The sequence below is a fragment of the Alligator sinensis genome, unplaced genomic scaffold (assembly GCF_000455745.1).
Source record: "Alligator sinensis unplaced genomic scaffold, ASM45574v1 scaffold952_1, whole genome shotgun sequence".
NCBI lineage: Eukaryota > Metazoa > Chordata > Crocodylia > Alligatoridae > Alligator > Alligator sinensis.
In genome coordinates, this window is record NW_005841999.1 from 156,243 (window position 1) to 173,120 (window position 16,878).

The 16,878-nt window shown below is 38.6% G+C and overlaps 1 protein-coding gene across 12 annotated transcripts in view; it reads right to left on the minus strand.

The window, feature by feature from the left end:
• USP33 (ubiquitin specific peptidase 33) overlaps window positions 1–16,878 on the minus strand; it is a 73,172-nt gene that overhangs the window by 48,842 nt on the left and 7,452 nt on the right. For 11 of the 12 annotated variants that reach the window (XM_025201628.1, XM_025201626.1, XM_025201621.1 and 8 more), the window contains 6 exons: window positions 16,011–16,142; window positions 14,648–14,701; window positions 12,308–12,370; window positions 7,703–7,855; window positions 5,034–5,133; window positions 844–913 (listed from right to left, as the gene is read on the minus strand). In XM_025201628.1, coding sequence (XP_025057413.1) covers window positions 844–913; window positions 5,034–5,133; window positions 7,703–7,855; window positions 12,308–12,370; window positions 14,648–14,701; window positions 16,011–16,091 — 521 coding nt within the window. In that variant the 5' untranslated portion in view covers window positions 16,092–16,142. Of the gene's footprint in view, window positions 1–843; window positions 914–3,401; window positions 3,525–5,033; window positions 5,134–7,702; window positions 7,856–12,307; window positions 12,371–14,647; window positions 14,702–16,010; window positions 16,143–16,878 lie in introns of those variants that run through there. The other variant, XM_025201630.1, reaches the window with a different exon arrangement.

The following is a 16,878-nucleotide window of genomic DNA, read 5'->3' on the forward strand; positions in this document are numbered from 1 at the left end:
CCCTACAAATTAATTGTTCTTAGGCTTTGACATGCATTTATGGGAAGTAAAGAGTACACTGAACAGGAACTCAGAAGACTGCTCTTATATTCTGCCTGCTGAGACACCTTGGATGAGTCATTCTGTGCCTCACTTTCTCCCATCTATAAAATAAAGGTAATGATACCTCCATTTTCGAATGTTATGACATTCACTGATGGAAAAAGCATAATGTATGAACTAAGTATTAGTACTAAACCAGTCCTTTACCATGGTTTTCAAGGTGGGAAAGTCACAAACAAAAAACAGTAGCTAAGCAACAAACCATTAACCCAATAAGAAACGTGTCTAATTATGTTTTTGGTGTTTGTACATAAATACAAAGATTGAAAATCAACTACATCTTCTAAATCAATACGTTAATTGGCAATCTACACAGAGAGAAGTCATTTAATCTATTTTATCACTAGAATCATTAAACAAACAGTAAGTGGGAAACCCCTAAATTTCAAAGCACTTTCAAATAAATATGGCTATGCTGCCTTTTCTGACTTGCAAGTAAGATTAGAAATTAAGCCTTCTAAATTATGTCTCACTGAATTTCTAATCATTCTTTATTAACATTTAGAATTTAACTAGGATCTTGAAATACTTTGATCTGTTTTTAAGACTTGGATCCTAGGAATTGAAGAATGTAATCAAGGGTCACAGGACTGAGGCTACCAAACATTTTAGAATGAAGTCTACAGAGGTATGATTTTTTCCCTCTAAAGTTTCTACTTCAGTTTTAGAGGGGTTTGATCACTGAAGAATGTATATATTCATATCAGATTTAAGTTTACATTTACTAGCTGTTTTCCTTACCAATTGGAAAGAGCCTGCAAAGCTGCATTCATGTAACAAGTGTTTCCTATATTTTTCAAACCAGTAAGACCTGTGAGAACAGAAAAAAAAGTTACATTTTTAGCTTTCTTGAAAATATATTAAAAAAAAATAACATTTTTCTAATCAAGAGACATACTAGTCCAATTCTACACAGTTACATTTTAAAGCCAATGTTGTTGCAAAAGTATAGCTGAAAACAGAATTTGATTCTTGGACAGTAAATACAATTATCTCAGAGTAAATATTGTTAGAAGTATACCAACATATTGGTTGTATGTCGGACTGGCACTGATAAAAGGAAAATTAACATTATCAGCTATCAGCTTTTTTTTGCTGGTGTAGCCGATAATTGTCACTGATAAATGCTATGTGCATGCACGGAGTTGCAGCATGCATGCAGCTAGGAATGCAGCCCAGAAGCACTGCCCTGCAGTTAAGTCTGTGGGGGTAAAGAGGCATGGCGGGGGGGCGGCAGATTGAGGCCTCCCGCAGTGAGGGAGGGAGTGGGGCAGGGGCTGCTCAGCCAGGGCAGTGAATAGGACCCTGGGGCCGGGAGTAGGACACAGACACAAGTGAGAAGACGGAGTAGATGTCCGCTGCTGCATGCACCCCCAGGGAAGGTGTGGGGGGTATATGTCCCCCAGGATTTCTGCACGTGGCAGAGGCGGGCTGCCCACTGTGGACCTGGGGCCTGGGATAGCACCAGTTTCTTACCAGTGGGGGGGGCTGGGACAGGGCTGGGCCAGGCTCAGCTGCATGGGGCATGTGGCAGCGGCTCTGCTGGGAGGGGTGGATACAGGGGCACTAAGACAAATGTTGGGGGTGGCTATAGCTCCCCCTCAGCACCATCCCTGCTCAGGACACTCTGGTCTGCTGCCTTTCCCTCTGGAGCCCTGTGCTGGCTCCGTGTCTCCTGCCCTCCCCTCAGCACAGGGCTCCCAAGAGAGAGGCACCAGAAAAGAGTGCCCTGAGCAAGGGCAACACTAGTGGAGGGCTATAGCCACCCCAAAATTTGCCTTAGCCCCCCCATAGCCACCCCTTCCAGTGCCACTGCTGCCTGCATGCGCGCCCACCTGCACCCTGCACACAAATTCAGGGAGGGGGGCATACCCCCCATGCCTCCCTTGGGGGTACGCTGCCCCCCACCCCCCCCTTCCACCCTATTGATGAATCACCCTTGGCTCTGTCCCGCTTCTGGCCCCAGGGTCCCATTCACTGCCCTGGCTGCCCCACTCCCTTCCTCACTGTGAGGGCCTCAATCTGCCCCACCCCCACCCCTTTCCTTCCACAGACTTACCTGCAGGGCACTGCTCTCCAAGTTGCCAGGCTGCATTCCTGTATATCAGCTACTGGACCAGTATAGGCCAATACGGCTGGTTAATAATCGACTATAGGTATCAGCCAAGAAAGTCTTTATCAGTGCACCCCTACATATTGTTTTACTATTTGTTGATTATGGTACCTATGGTATTTGTTGATTATGGTACCTACACTGAATGTATTTTATTTGATCTTTTCATTCATACATAGTATTTTTTCAGTTTTTTGTGAAATATGAAGATAGATTATAAAGGTCGAGTTCTATATAGCCTTTAATTTTACTTGCATTTAATGATTTAATCAGTTCAGTTGTGTTCTGTTTGTATGCGAGATCTGTCATTTTAACCGTGCAATCAAATAGAAGATTTCGTTTTTCAATAACTGTTCAAATAACTGTTCAAATAAACCTTAGAGCTTGGAAAATGTATACACGTAATTAATGATAATGGGAAATAAAACAATTTTATTCTGTACAACTTTCGTATGAGCTGTATCTCCAAAACATTCATAAGGTACATACAAATAAAAGCAAAGGAAGAATATTAGGAGGCACTAAAAGGGGATAAGAGACAGATTTTTCAAAGATTTAAGAACAGATGGTGAAATGGCAAGGTGGAAACACACAGGGAAGCAGTACCAGATGGCATTAACTGCAGAGGAAAAGCCTTTTGGGTCAACAGCAGGGAGACAGTGGGGAGGCTGGTATAGATGAGTGGAGAAAGAGCAGAAAAACAAGGTCCATGAACTAGATTAAATATCTTTCACCATCACTGATGTGAGAAATTGTCTTGTCATCTCAACAAGGCAACTGAGAAAAATATGATCAGCAGATTAAGCTAAGGAAATTTATACAAATATAAAACACATTGATATATCAATTTAAAACTTTGAAGAGATTCTATGATACAGCTCACTTGTTAAACGACAGAATAAACCCTTTGTGTTGGGCTTCACAACAGTTTCTGTTACTTAAATATGTGGCATGGGTAACTTTTATGTTAGCTAAAATCTACAACTGCCAAAAATTAAAAAAAAAAAGAAGAAAAAAACCCCACTGCTATGAACTGCTGGCCCAAAAGGGTTACCCAAAATACAGAAAGCATTAATATACGGCATCCCAAAGAAAAAATATGCTTGAAAAAGTTTAATAACTACACTCTGACCAGAGGGGACAGAGACATCAATTTTAGTCCAGTGAAAAAAAGGAAGTTACTTACCAAGAACTGGTGTTCTTTGAGCTGTATTCTCACTTGTGGGTATGTTTGACCCTAAGCCTTTGACCAGACACTTCTTGCCTTAGCAGTACCTGTACTGAATGCACTTCGACCACCCATCCTCTCAACTGAAAAAAACCCATATTATATTAGACTTCAAGGGAGAGTGCAGGATGTAGATCTATACATGGAAAAAAGTGCAGCTGCCAATAGCTGGTGTAGCTCTAAGAGCAAAATCTGGGTTCAGGCAATGGAGTAGACCTCTAGCAGCCAGAGGCTGGTCCACAACTCTTTCAAGAAACAGAATTTCTCCTCTGTAGTTCCTCTGCAGCTGAAAAGTTCCATTTCTTCGAAGGACAGCTGCCAGTTTTTCAGCTGCCCCCTGATTATCTTTGGGTAAATCAAAATCATGTTGGTAGAATGACTTTTCACAACAATTGTGGTAACCATAGATCGGAGAGGCTGTCTCCTGCATCCACAGGCAGTCTGCAAGGCAGTCTTAGCAACCAGCTGGCTCTCTGTAATCAAAGGGGATGATTTTGAGCTTGGTCACATGGTCACAATGAAATTACAACTGGTGAACAGTGTCTGATATTGCCAATTGTTGAGGACTCACTGCACCACAAGCTTCACTGAGCCCTTACTGGGTGGTGAAGATTTTGGCCAGGAGACAGGGACAGCATCATACTGCCCAGTGCTCAACAATCCCCTTTTGGGATTCCAAGTGTTATATCCATTCAGAGTTTGAAGATCCAGTGTTGGACAATATAAGCCTATTGTGGGTATTTGAAAAACAGAATCCTCCCAGACATGAGAAGATGAAGCAGCCCTCTCACTTGACACCTTGATTGGAGATCTCCCTCAGGATCAGGATGCTAGGTATAGTGAGGGTCTCCAGGGCAAGTCAGCACTGGAGGCATCAATGCCAGGTGATACTTTAAGAACCTGAATCCAAATGGCAACAGAGTGACTTATCAAAGAGAAACATCCTTAACTGTCCTTTCTGGTTCTTGGCTTGAACAAACAGTAGAGAACACACTTATCAGAGATGCAAGATTTCCCCTGGCAGTATAGGGACCTGCAATATGTCTCACACAAGAGGAGATGGCGTTTGAAGAACTTCTCGGGAAGGTAAAGGGAAGGCCCTGATCCTAAATGTGGCTGAGACACCAGCATGGCAGTGTTGCAGAGCACAGAGAAGAACTTTCAGGGACAAAGCAGGTAGGGCAAAAACAAAAAAAACTAGGTACCCTCAACCCCTTAAGGGGAAAGGGGTAGAAGGGATTAAATAGAAAGGTAGAGAAGATAAAGAACAGTTGAGAGGATTCAAAGGACTAGTCATCAACACAGAACAGCAATATGTTTGGTCCTAAGCAGGTAGTTGAGAGAAACTAACAGTATGCTGCCTTTGACCTCTCAGCGTGGGAGTGGGGTAGAGTGTACTCTGTGGGTACTGCTAAGTCTCTGGTCAAAGGCTCAGAAGCTAAGCATATCCACAAGTGAGAATGTGTATCTGGATAATTACTAGGAGGAAAGCTAGCATACATAGGACACAATTATTTAAGTGAAGGTGTGACCCAACACTAGCCAATTAATTAGTTGACTGTAAGGGGTTTAATCATTCAGTTCTATTACCTCTTGTCCTCAGTTCATCTTCTTCCACCTCGATATCCAAGTCATCAAATACAGCAACTAGAGGAATCTTCAGTGTTGGATTACCAGGTATTTTAAAATCCTCATTGGAAGAGAGGGGAAAACATAAGCATGATTATTCTAAATCATAATTACTCTAAATGTTAGCATATTTCTACTAATGTGACTATGAATTAAACAGCACTGAATATATGCAGCTAGAATGGAGTTTACTTTACTTAAAGCAAAAGTTTAAGGCAAGTTCTCAGGATAAGAACATAATACTGAACCATTTTCTGTAGACTCTAAAGTATTAAGAGAGTCAACCAAAATGCAAGGCCAAATGTTGCAAAATGTCATGAGACTGCATTAGGAATAGTAAGTCTGCATTGCAGTTTACTGTACAATTATAAACACTGCTTTTACAGAGGATTACATGAAAATCTATATATAAATTTTTGCTTCTACCACCAGATGGCCCACTGCATTTAATCAAAAGAAACACAGAAGGTGAGCCAAGCAAGTACTTAATCGCATTATGTCCTCTTTCTGTAAGAATGTGAACAGGAAACCTTAGCATTTGAATGCAAAAAGAGGGAACAAACATTTCACCAGTTATGTTAATTTCTCCTTACATGATGCATCTTCCTTGGAGAGTAGAAACAAAAACTGGAGATATTTAAACAGTAGTAATACTAGAGTGTTTTCGTAGCTGCATATTTCCTGGACTACTGCAATAATAAGGGTTCTTTGGTGGTATCTTTTACTGGATCAACTATATAGTTGGGAGAGAAGCTGGACAGGCTTTGAGGCACAAAATGTTCTTCTTCAGAGCACTTTGTGCCAGACAGCTTGTCTAACATTTCTCCCAACTATACAGTTGGTCTAATAAAAGCTATTACCAAAAAAAACCTTGCTTTTTACTTAACATGCAGGCATTTAAAGAGAGAAAAGGCCAATCCTTGTTTTTTTCTACAATAAAGCAACAGTCAGCTTCATTTCTACAGGAAAATTCTGCCACAGTTTCTCAAAGAAAATGTTTCATGTCTAAAGATTATATATAAATAATTTAGCGTGCCAGTGCTACTGTGCATAATACTGTTTGTAGAACCCTATCTTGGGAAGGGCTGAGAGCTCTTAATGCTTACTAATTTCAACAGAAAATACAGATGCTTCAATATGTTACAGAAGTAGATATATAATCTATGTGAAAGCAACACTCCTGCTCTTAGGAACTAAGTACCTACTTTAGATAAAGAAGTGCAGTTTATTTTAATACTATAACTTAAAAAGAAAACCTGGAAATTACTTGCTCTGCTTCTGTTGTCTTTATTTGTAACAATTTGGCTAGTATTTTTTTCTGCATTTACAGATTTCTAGCGTAATTTTCATTGTTTCCTAAATCCTAGCCACACAAAAACATGAACAAAAGCTTAACCAAACTAACTGCTCCACAACTAAATTTAGCCGTCTGTTGACTTAATTAAATCAAATGACCAGCCTATAAAATAACAGTGACTCCCACCACTGTCTGAACTTCTGTGTCAATAGGGCCAGCACTCAGGAGATTAATACTTGTTCACCAGAGTGCCCCAAGGGATGACAAGGTTGAACGGTTATAAACTACTGCAAGACCGTTTCAGGCTGGACATAAGGAAGAATTTCTTTACTGTCCAAGCCCTCAAGGTCTGGAATAGCCTGCCATTGGAGGTGGTTCAAGCACCTACATTGAACACCTTCAAGAATAAATTGGATGCTCATCTTGCTGGGATCCTATGACCCCAGCTGATTTCCAGCCCTTTGGGCGGGGGGCTGGACTCGATGATCTTCCAAGGTCCCTTCCAGCCCTAATGTCTATGAAATCTATGCTGCTGCTTGCCCTGCTGGACATCTAGCCCACATGGCCAAAAAGGTTTGACACCCCTGACAGAACTGAACCATAACATAACTTTTATGAAAACATAGTGTCATTATTAAGTGCTTGTGTGCATTTTAAAAAAAGGAACCAGACTATTTCTTGCTGTCCCCTGGGAAAGCACCTATGATGGCCAAAGAGAATGAGATTAATAAATGCAACTGAAGCTGCATTGTTCACCAAGAAACAGTTTTTCCAGGAAAAAACAATTATGAACCTCAACTGTCATTTATAAAGAGATTAAAAAAATTACGGTTGATCTAATCCTCTGTATCTCCTCATATTAGAAGATAAATTAACAGGGACAGTTTGCCTGGGCTGTTTAAAAAAAAAAAAATCACTACACTTTTACATTTGAATTTGTACCTTTAACTGCTGCAAAATGATCTATGAAGACAACAAAACATGAGACTCTTCTACATAGTAGCTAGTAATAGATGGCTTCCTTAAGATCTGTAACTAAGACAGTTGCATTCATCCTGGATGACAGGAAATAAAGTTAAACTATTTCAATTTGAAAACCTCAAATGTAAATCTGCATTGTTTCTTCACCTCCAATATATGATAGATTTAAAAAAAGAGGATTAAATATACTTGGTACCAGTCTTCTTGGGAGGCTATATTAGTCTTCAGAGACAGCTTTATAAAATATCCTGAAAAAAAGCACATTATTCTCCAACACTGTCAAAAATCAAATTGGGCTTTAATTACAAAGCTAAAAAAGGTCTGTATGTATTTGACTAGTTTATAAGATTACCTGCACACTATTTTCTTGTGCTTGGTGAGATAACCTTGCATTTGGTAATGGAGAACGAGTTCGTAATTTTCTATCCAGAAATACTTCTTTGCTACATGCATAACACCAGACACGGAGGGTAGTAAGGTTGACTGTTAGGCAGTGCTGTGTGTCCTACAACAGAAAAAAAAAAGTGATTGGGAACATGGAAAAATGCATCTGGATAATACAAGCATAAACAAAACTATTAAAATATAAGGATAATGATGTTCATATTGAAAATAGCAGTAATTTAGCTGTCTCTGAAATCCTAGACTCCTTTTTTAAAGTAAAGTGGTACAAACCAGCAACAGAAACTAATCACATCACAATCACTGTCAAAGCTGACACACATCTGACTAATGGTGTAATCAGAAAAGAGGGCAAAATGTCGATGGTGTCCATAGTAAAAGTATTTCTACTTGTTAATCAAGTATCTAAGAGGGATGGACGAGAGCCACATAGTGATCTCTACGTGTAAGAATGAATGAACATCGATTTGACATCAGTTGCAGAAAGACAAAAGCCTGTGGCAGAACACTTCAGCTACCTTGGACACTCCATTTCTGACTTCAGGATTGCTGTTCTCAGGCAAAAAAAAGGTTTAAAAAACAGCTTGAATGGGAAATTGTAGAACAAGAAATCATCCACAAACTGGATTGTGTTAAGTATGGTTTAAACACGGACTATGGATTTTTATCTCATTGCCTGGATTGGCTTTTGTGACCTCGTTGTTCCCAAATGTTTAAAGCCTGTTTGCTTGTGTATCCTAGCACAGCTCCACTCCCCTACCTCTCTCTTTTACCTGCTCCCCTTATCTTTTGCATTTTACTTCTGTCTCCTTCTTAGTCTGCCTTCTGCATGTCCTTTTCACAGCATCTGATAAAGTGAACTTGGGTTCATGAAAGCTTGGGCTCTTTATATAAATCTTAATTAGTCTATAAAGGTGCATATCTACCCTGCCTTCTGACTGATTTCCAACTACCACAGCTAACTACCTGCTTCTAAGCTTCCAGCTCTCTTCTCTCTCTCTATAGGGCTAGCTGCTTCTCTCTTTCTAGCTACTACTGCATGCTCAGCTTCTGCCTTTCTTCTTTCCATTTTCCAATGTAGCAAGCCTGTTCCTCTGCCTTAATCTCATGGTTAAACAATTCCTCCTAGTCTGATCTCCAGGTCTTCTTATTTAGTAGGTTCCTGCAAACCTTGAAATGTCTGCGCAGTCTTTTTTTCCTCCTCAAACCCCTGCCTGAATATGACCATGTTCTGCAACTGAATCTCTATTCTTCCAGGATTCTATCAGGTGACTTTCCACGCATACAAATGTTCAGTTGGGTAACTGCTCAAGCACAAGAAACACGCCACAGCTTCTGCATCAAAGTATTTGTACTGAGGCTGCAATTCTTCAGCGATTTCTATTTCCTACTGTTGCCTCAATTGCTACCATCTTCTCTTCCTATTACCTACTGTTAAAGAAACAAACTCCCCGTTTAAAATTCTGCCTGATGGCTCATTCAGCCTTTTTACTTAGATCAGCTCTGCTTCCTCATTCCTCCTTTAGGCCCAGGCTAGGGACAGGCATTCAAAAAGCCTGACCAGTGAGGGACCCAGCAGGGCGTTGATAACACCCCATCAAGAAAGCAAAAGCCTCTTCCATTAGTTCAAGCTCTTCTTAAACAACTTTGTCGGAGGAAGGAACCGAGGGACATTACCAGCTGACCTACTGATGAGCTCCAAAAAGCCCTAAGCAGACACTGTCCTGTCTGCCTTACAAACACCTCTCTGCATTAGCTATCATACCACATGCTGGCTACAGTCCGTGCTGTGGGAGAAGGGAGGGGGGGGAAATCTCTGCTTGAGCGGGGAATGGTGGGGGAGCTGGGGCAAGGGGAAGCCAGGCAGACACTGCTGTACTTGTAGTCTCCACCGCAGCTTGAGCAAGGGAACAGAGGTGGGGCCAGTCATGCTCTGGAGCAGAGAACCCAGCCCAGGGCTGCCAAGCATCTGGGATGCTGGAGGATTCTGGTTTAACTTTAACCAGGAAGGAGTCTGGGACAGACATTGCATAAACCGGTTTGACCCAAATCAGTTAAGTCTGATACTATATTCAACTAGGTTTATCTCAAGCTCTGGTGTCAGCCATTTTCAAACTGGTTTATGTGCGCTGAATGTCTGTTCTGTTACAGGTTCAAACCAGTTTCTGATCACTTAAACCAGTTTGTGTGTAATGTCTGTCCCTAGCCCCACTGGTTAACTGGGCCTCAGATGTGATCAGAGGCAAAGACACTCTCGTACAACATCAGTTGCAAGACTCCTGTAGTACTCATACATAGCCTCCACACTCCACAAGCTACAAACTGCAACCCAACAAGTAAATTACTTCACTCTGAAGGAATGGCAAGTGCTCTGTTTTCACCAAGAACAAGCCCCATGCACCTCTTGTTTAGTGTCTTCTGGTAGCTTAGACATTTGTCTTATGAATTCCTTGACTAGATAACTGCCACCAGAATATTTGACTTAATATTTCCTTAAATGCTAAATGTCCATCTTCCAATTGTCCAACAATGTATTAAACTTCTGTACACATTCTTTGGGTAGTGTCACTAAATTTGGATTCATAGTAATTTCTTATCAAATGGCTACTTCTATCACCTTTATTTTACAAACATTCAAAAACATAATTTCCTCCTGTGAAAAGTGAGGTAGCAACTCCACTTAAAAAAAACAAAACAAAAACAAGTTGCAACTACAGGGTTATTTGACACAAAATTTGCTTAGTTTACTCACTGCAGTGACAGCAGCATTTAAGACTCCAGAACATGGGTCTACAGAAGCATATTGCTAGCCACAAAAATTCCAGAAGAGCTGCTTATCTGCAACTGCTCCACGTTGTTCACACTAAACATGTTCAGTGTAAAATAGTGTAGTGCATCCATCCATAGACAGGGCAGCCTTTGTCATAATTATGCATTACTGTGCTGTGCTTTTCCCACAACTCAAAGTATAGCCACTTAAGACAAATTCTTGGCTTGTTAAAAGACATGTTAAACAGCTTCTCACACATACATTGCATAAGAGGGATACACATTTATAAATATACCAAGTAATTGCCCATTAAGAATGATGGGGAGGGGGCAGGGGGGACATGGGGGGAAGCTTGCTAACCCTAACCACCACCCCCACAGCCTCCCTCTTGCCAGCACCTTGCACTGTTGCCACCTCCAGGGAGCAGGGCGGGGGTGGGGTGGGGGGGCAGCCTGCTCTACCCCCATCCATCCCTGTTGTCATGGCAGTGCTCCACCGCCACCGCCTCCTGTCTGTAACGCTCTTGGAGCACGCTGATTGGTTGTTTCAGTAACCAGTCAGAGTGCTCCACAAGTGTTATGGACAGACAGACAGACGAACTAAGCCCTTTATTATATTAGAACTAGACTAAATATGCTTACCTATAATTGCAAATAAATAAATAAGTCTATATTTTTTTCTAGGCATGCAGATATTGTCTAGGATAGTTTCCAAAGTTCTATCAAGAGCAGGCAAGAAATACACTAGAGGTGTAATCAGCAGCCAGTTTCTCTGCATAGAATACGTTTTTCTCTAAAGGCTCAAAGACCTGCACAGCTTTTCAGATAGTCTTTTCTCATCACCTAACCAGAACCAGATGTTTTAAACACTACAGATTCCAATCAGGACAGAAAAACTTCAATAAGCTAGTCCATAAGAGCATCCAGTTGTTGCAGACAATTAAACACAAGAATTACACATATGCTGAAGCAATGCATTTAGAAAATAAAAACAAACAAAAAGACATTCCTGTTGAAAAAGTTATGTCTGAGAAGGATGAAAATAAAACCTTTCTAACTTATAAACACATCAGACCAGACTATTAGGAGTTGAGGAAATACAAACAGCACAGTACACCACAATCATACAAAAAGAACCTCCAAACTATGAAAGGTCAATTTTTCACCTTCTTTCAGTCAGCAGCCTCTCTCATTACTGATTTTGACAAAAAAATTGGTTACTTTATCCAGATTCTCTATTGAAGCTGTCAAGCAGAAGAAAAAGGTTTTGGAAGCTCAAGCTTTTGGCATCCAGGAAAACAAAGAACTCCTTTTTCTTGCTACAGTCTGACAATAACTAGGTCCAACAGTAACAAACAAGAATTTCTGTTAAAAATTGTCAAAAGAGAAAATATGCTGAAATCTAAGGCAGCATAATTAGAGTTCACTGTTAACACCAAAATAAGCTGTATGGGCAGTTAATATTACAGAGAAGAACTACATAGCAAAATTAAATAGATAATACTGCATAAACATAAAGGCCTCTCAATGAGTGAGACCCGATTCCCAAGGGCAAAAAAAAGCGCTGATAAATAGCAAAGCTTCTGATTGGGAAAAACTACTCCCGAGGTACTGAATGTACTGACAAGATGCAAAAATAAATAAATAATTAAATAAAATAAAAATCACTGTAACTATATTACTCTCACTAACCAGTCAGAGTAAAAGTCACTATTTTAACATAATGGAACAGTACTACATGGAGGCTTTTGCTTACAAAAGCTAAAGTGAAAACATATGCACATACCTGAGAATGGATGGTACTGTGATCTACATGGGATTCACCACAGCCAACATACGAACATCTATTCTGTTGAACAAAATTTGAGAAGTTAATAACTGAGAAGAATTAGAGTACATTGCATTACAGTATGTTAGATGTCAAATGCAAACCCAAAGAACAACTTTGTTAAGGCTTCCAAGTCCATTTTTAATTTGCAACACTTATGATTGAAGGGTCCTGAAAAGAGCAAGAATCATGCAAGTTAAGTACTTTAATGAGTACAGCCCATCAGATCAAATTAAGATTGCTGCAAGATTTAACTCTTGATTCTGGAGTTAGGATTAGACATAATGCTTCTGATGCAGAGTTCTTCAGACATTTTAACTTTTTTTTTTTTAAATAAAGAAAATCAAATGTACAAGCTAGTGTTAAAACCAGGAAACATGTCAGCTATTAATTTTCCTAATTCAAAGTCTGACACCCTGAAGAGTAACAATTTTGAGATATTATAGAAGTGTGCATTTATATGTACATCATATCAAATGACCATAAAACATTATTTTAAAATCAATAGGATCTATCACCTTTAAAGGTTAACATCCGTGAACATTTCAGCTTTAAATTATGTGCTGCGATTGGACTACAAAATGCAAAGCTCTCAGTTCAAGTGCTCTGATTTAAAATGCATTTGCTAAGCTAGCTGTGGAATCTTGCAGCTGCCAATAATATGCTAACCACAAGCCATAGATATTAATCTCTCATTTCCATGAGCACTAAATGCAGGCATTTAACAAAGCATTCTATGAAATGTATATATGCCATTATGCACACAGATTTACACATTCACAAATTGTGCTTGTGTAAAGTATTGGTACTTAAAGTAATTAAATAGCAACTGTATGTTTATATTAACTGCTTTCCAACACTTTAATTTCAGCCATTTATAAAAAATAACCATAGGTAGTGGTTAAGCAATAAGTCACAACAAGGTGTCTATCATGCTGGGATCTCACCACGAGCTGAGTTGCTTTGCTAGGCACAAGGGCGACGGCAAGGTGCCAAATCATCCAAGAAGAGGAGATATCACAACATGACACCTCTTTTGTAGTATCTTACTGTGATTTTAAAATTGCCCTATGGAAATATTGGTAGGAAATTATATTAAAATTTTCAATACATGTCTATGCTTTCCAGATTAAATGACAATATAAATTGTAAATTGAAAAATAAAAATCTGGGGAGTTTTTTCTGTTTGTTTTTTAAACAAGCAAATACCATTTTTAGGCTTTGTCATTTTCTGTCTGTCATTCCAATTCTCCCCACATCTTTCCACTTTGACTTCTTCCTTTTAAAAAGTTTGTTTTTTTTTGTTTTTTTTTTTTTTTTTTAGAGGTAACTTGTTACCTTTAAAAAAAAAAAAAGCTTAATTTAAAGCAAATAATCCTTAAATCAGAATACTCTCTAGTGACAAGAATAGCAAAAAAATCGGTTCTGTTCCCTGCAACTGATTCACTTGGAACAACGGGGGTGAAAGGACATTTTTAAAATAAAAGCAAAGTGGCTGTTCTGTCACATTTCAGTTCGAGTGCTCATAAGCAGTGCATCTAAACCCACAGAAAAGAAGTTAATCTCTGCTGGGATAGATCTACAAACCTGGAATACCTATGAGAGGCATCACTGATTCAACTGCTCTTCTCTCACAGCACAGAAAGACAGTTCTATCAAAAGCAACATTGTCTCCTTCCAACTTAAAAAAAATAGAACATCACTTTGTCTATAGCTAGGAGAATAAAGCAGCACTAAATTTTAGTCCTAGAGAAAAGATTATTACATTACTTTAAGAGAAAACAGGGCAGAGGTTGCATGTGGAATAAATGAGGTCAAACCTGAACAATGTTTTTTAAAAAGTCTGAGTAAAAGTTTAATCTACTTGTTTTGTTTGGTGATAATTATGAAGTAATTCCGTGCACTGACAGGTCACGTTTCCCATTAGCGCACACTTTATTGGTATTATATAAGAGCTCAAGATAGGTAATTTGTTTGGCCAAGTTTACTGCCCAGAAAAACACAGGCTTTGTGACTACTACTTCCAATACTACTCACAGCCAACAGCTAATAGCTATCAGTAGCCTTTCCAAAGCTGAATTTTATGCACATTAAGATTCTGAGCTACCAGATGTATGTTTGAATCTTATTACAAAGCAAATCATTTTAAAGCTAAAAGCTTGTTTAACAAGCTTTGGTCTAAAGTATTTTTTAAAAACCCATTCTAAATATTTACACAAGAAGTATTGCAAACTTTCAGCTATAGCTTCATCAGATGACAACCTTGTGTCTCACACACTATATGGTAGATCACCTTACCTCTAAGCATGCCCAAAGATTTGGTCCTCTGACTTTACAGTCTTGACAAGTGCCCTGTTGATAAAATATGAACAAAGAATTATTTCACTAGTAAGGCTGCACAGTCCAAGAAAATAAGACTCTAAGGCAAAATAAAAAATCATTAGTACTACAAAATAATTTTAAATAAATCAGTGGCACATTATTTTGAATCAAGCCTACCATTTTTAGGTTAATCTTTATAAAACAAAAATAACGTGGATGCCAATTCAGTTTTCATTTCACTTTGATTACTAAAATGTATCAAAACTCTCCTAATCTTGTAACCATTCTACAGTAGGACAGACACTGAAAGAAATGTTTTATACGTAGAATAAAAATGTGATATTCCATTTACCATTAAAACATAATTTAAAATATAACATTTAAATATATCTAACATCTGACTTTAGGTTTTCAAGGCGACACCAAAACAAAACCTGTTAACACTTTAAACTAAAAGATCACGTAAGGGCCTGGCTTCCCCTTAGAATAGGACCAAGCAACTAATATATCATAACATTAGTGTAATAGTATCTGTAGAGCTTACTGTGTTGCTACTCATTTTTGTAATGTTGAACTTCTGAGTGGCAAACCAGGTAGACAACTGTTGCACTTTTATGTAAATGAAATTCACTTTTAATTAAAGCACCATACGCAAAAAAAAAAAATGGATTTTTTGCCAACTCGTAGCTATCAAGATTATAAATTACTAAATGCTAGGGCTCCTCGTTTAATAACAATATATAAAAGCAATAATATATAAAGGTAGATGGGGCAAACGGTCTCAAAACAGTGGCCTTTGGATCACAAAGGCCATCAGAGTCTAGTAAGAACTGGCTAGTCATGGGGTGATCCTTCCTTCCCCTTCATCCTCTTCTAGAAGCATAAGTAGCCACTTAAACATATGTGAATTTTCATTACATTACTTTGTCAAGTAAGCAGTTACTGTAGTTTATGGATATTATTAAATTGCAAATAGAAGGTATAATTTGTCTCTTCAATTATGGGTAGGAGGAATCAGCTCCTGAAACTCCCTATTAAATGAACAACCCCTGAGAAGGATGCTTTCTAAATGCAGGATATGAAGGTATTTTTAAGGTTTAATCAGGCCCATTCTTCCTTCTCACTTTTACTTTAACTACAACTCGGATTTCATACACTGTAATTTACAGTAACTTGTGTAGCAAACCTTTAACATAAATATTTTGTCCACTGTAACACTTCCCAGTTAAATGTGTTGCACATATAGTAATTTGTCAATCCATCACTGACAAGCCACATACCTAAAACACCCAAGTAATCTCAACTAAGTATGGAAGCAAATAAAGAATTTGAAACTCACATGAGATTTTTGTATCAATTCTTCTTTTGTTATTTCACCAACTGATTCCAAGTGTGGGCAATCGCTGCTGAGTGCTGACATTTTAAAAGCAGTAGGTCCCCAACTCCTGCAGCTTTCAAGAACAGGCAATATCTACATAACAGGAATAAAAAAAGTATAACCTTTGGGAATATCTTATTGTAGACCTCTAATATCACTGTGCATCACAGCTGTATACATATAATCTTGTAGCATAATTTTTTTTTATTTAAACTTATTTTTACACACTTTATTTAAGCTTATTTTTAAACTTTATTTATTTAAAGAATGTATTTGAACTTCTTGTTTAAATATTTTCACTGACTGACTTTCACATGCATACCAGCTTCTGGCTTCTTTATTATTAAGAGCACAGACCAACTGCAGACACTTCCTCAGCCTGATGAAAGGTGCTTGTAACCAAAAGCTTGCAAAGAACAATTTTTCCAACTATTTTAGTTGGTCTAATACAAGATACTAGATTTACCCAAAGAACCTTTTCTGCCTTGTTTAAACAAAAGCATTTAGGAAATGCACATGCTTAATTTTAAAAATGAATGCAAATAACTGGACTTTTTTTTTTTAAAGCAACAGAATCCAGTAAACAAAATTAAAGTACAGGTGGCCCTCTTAAACTGCAAGCCTGACGCTTACTGAGGCAAAAAGCAATGACACCAATTCTGTGCTAAGAACAAGAACAAAACTGGTTCCACAGAATGCAGGAACATACAACTCCCTTGCAGAGAGGAAAAAAAGTTAACATGGGAAACTTTATCCTGGTCTAATTTATTTACAATGACACCCACTCTTGAATAGGCATATTAAATATCAAAAGCAAGCTAAAGCTTAT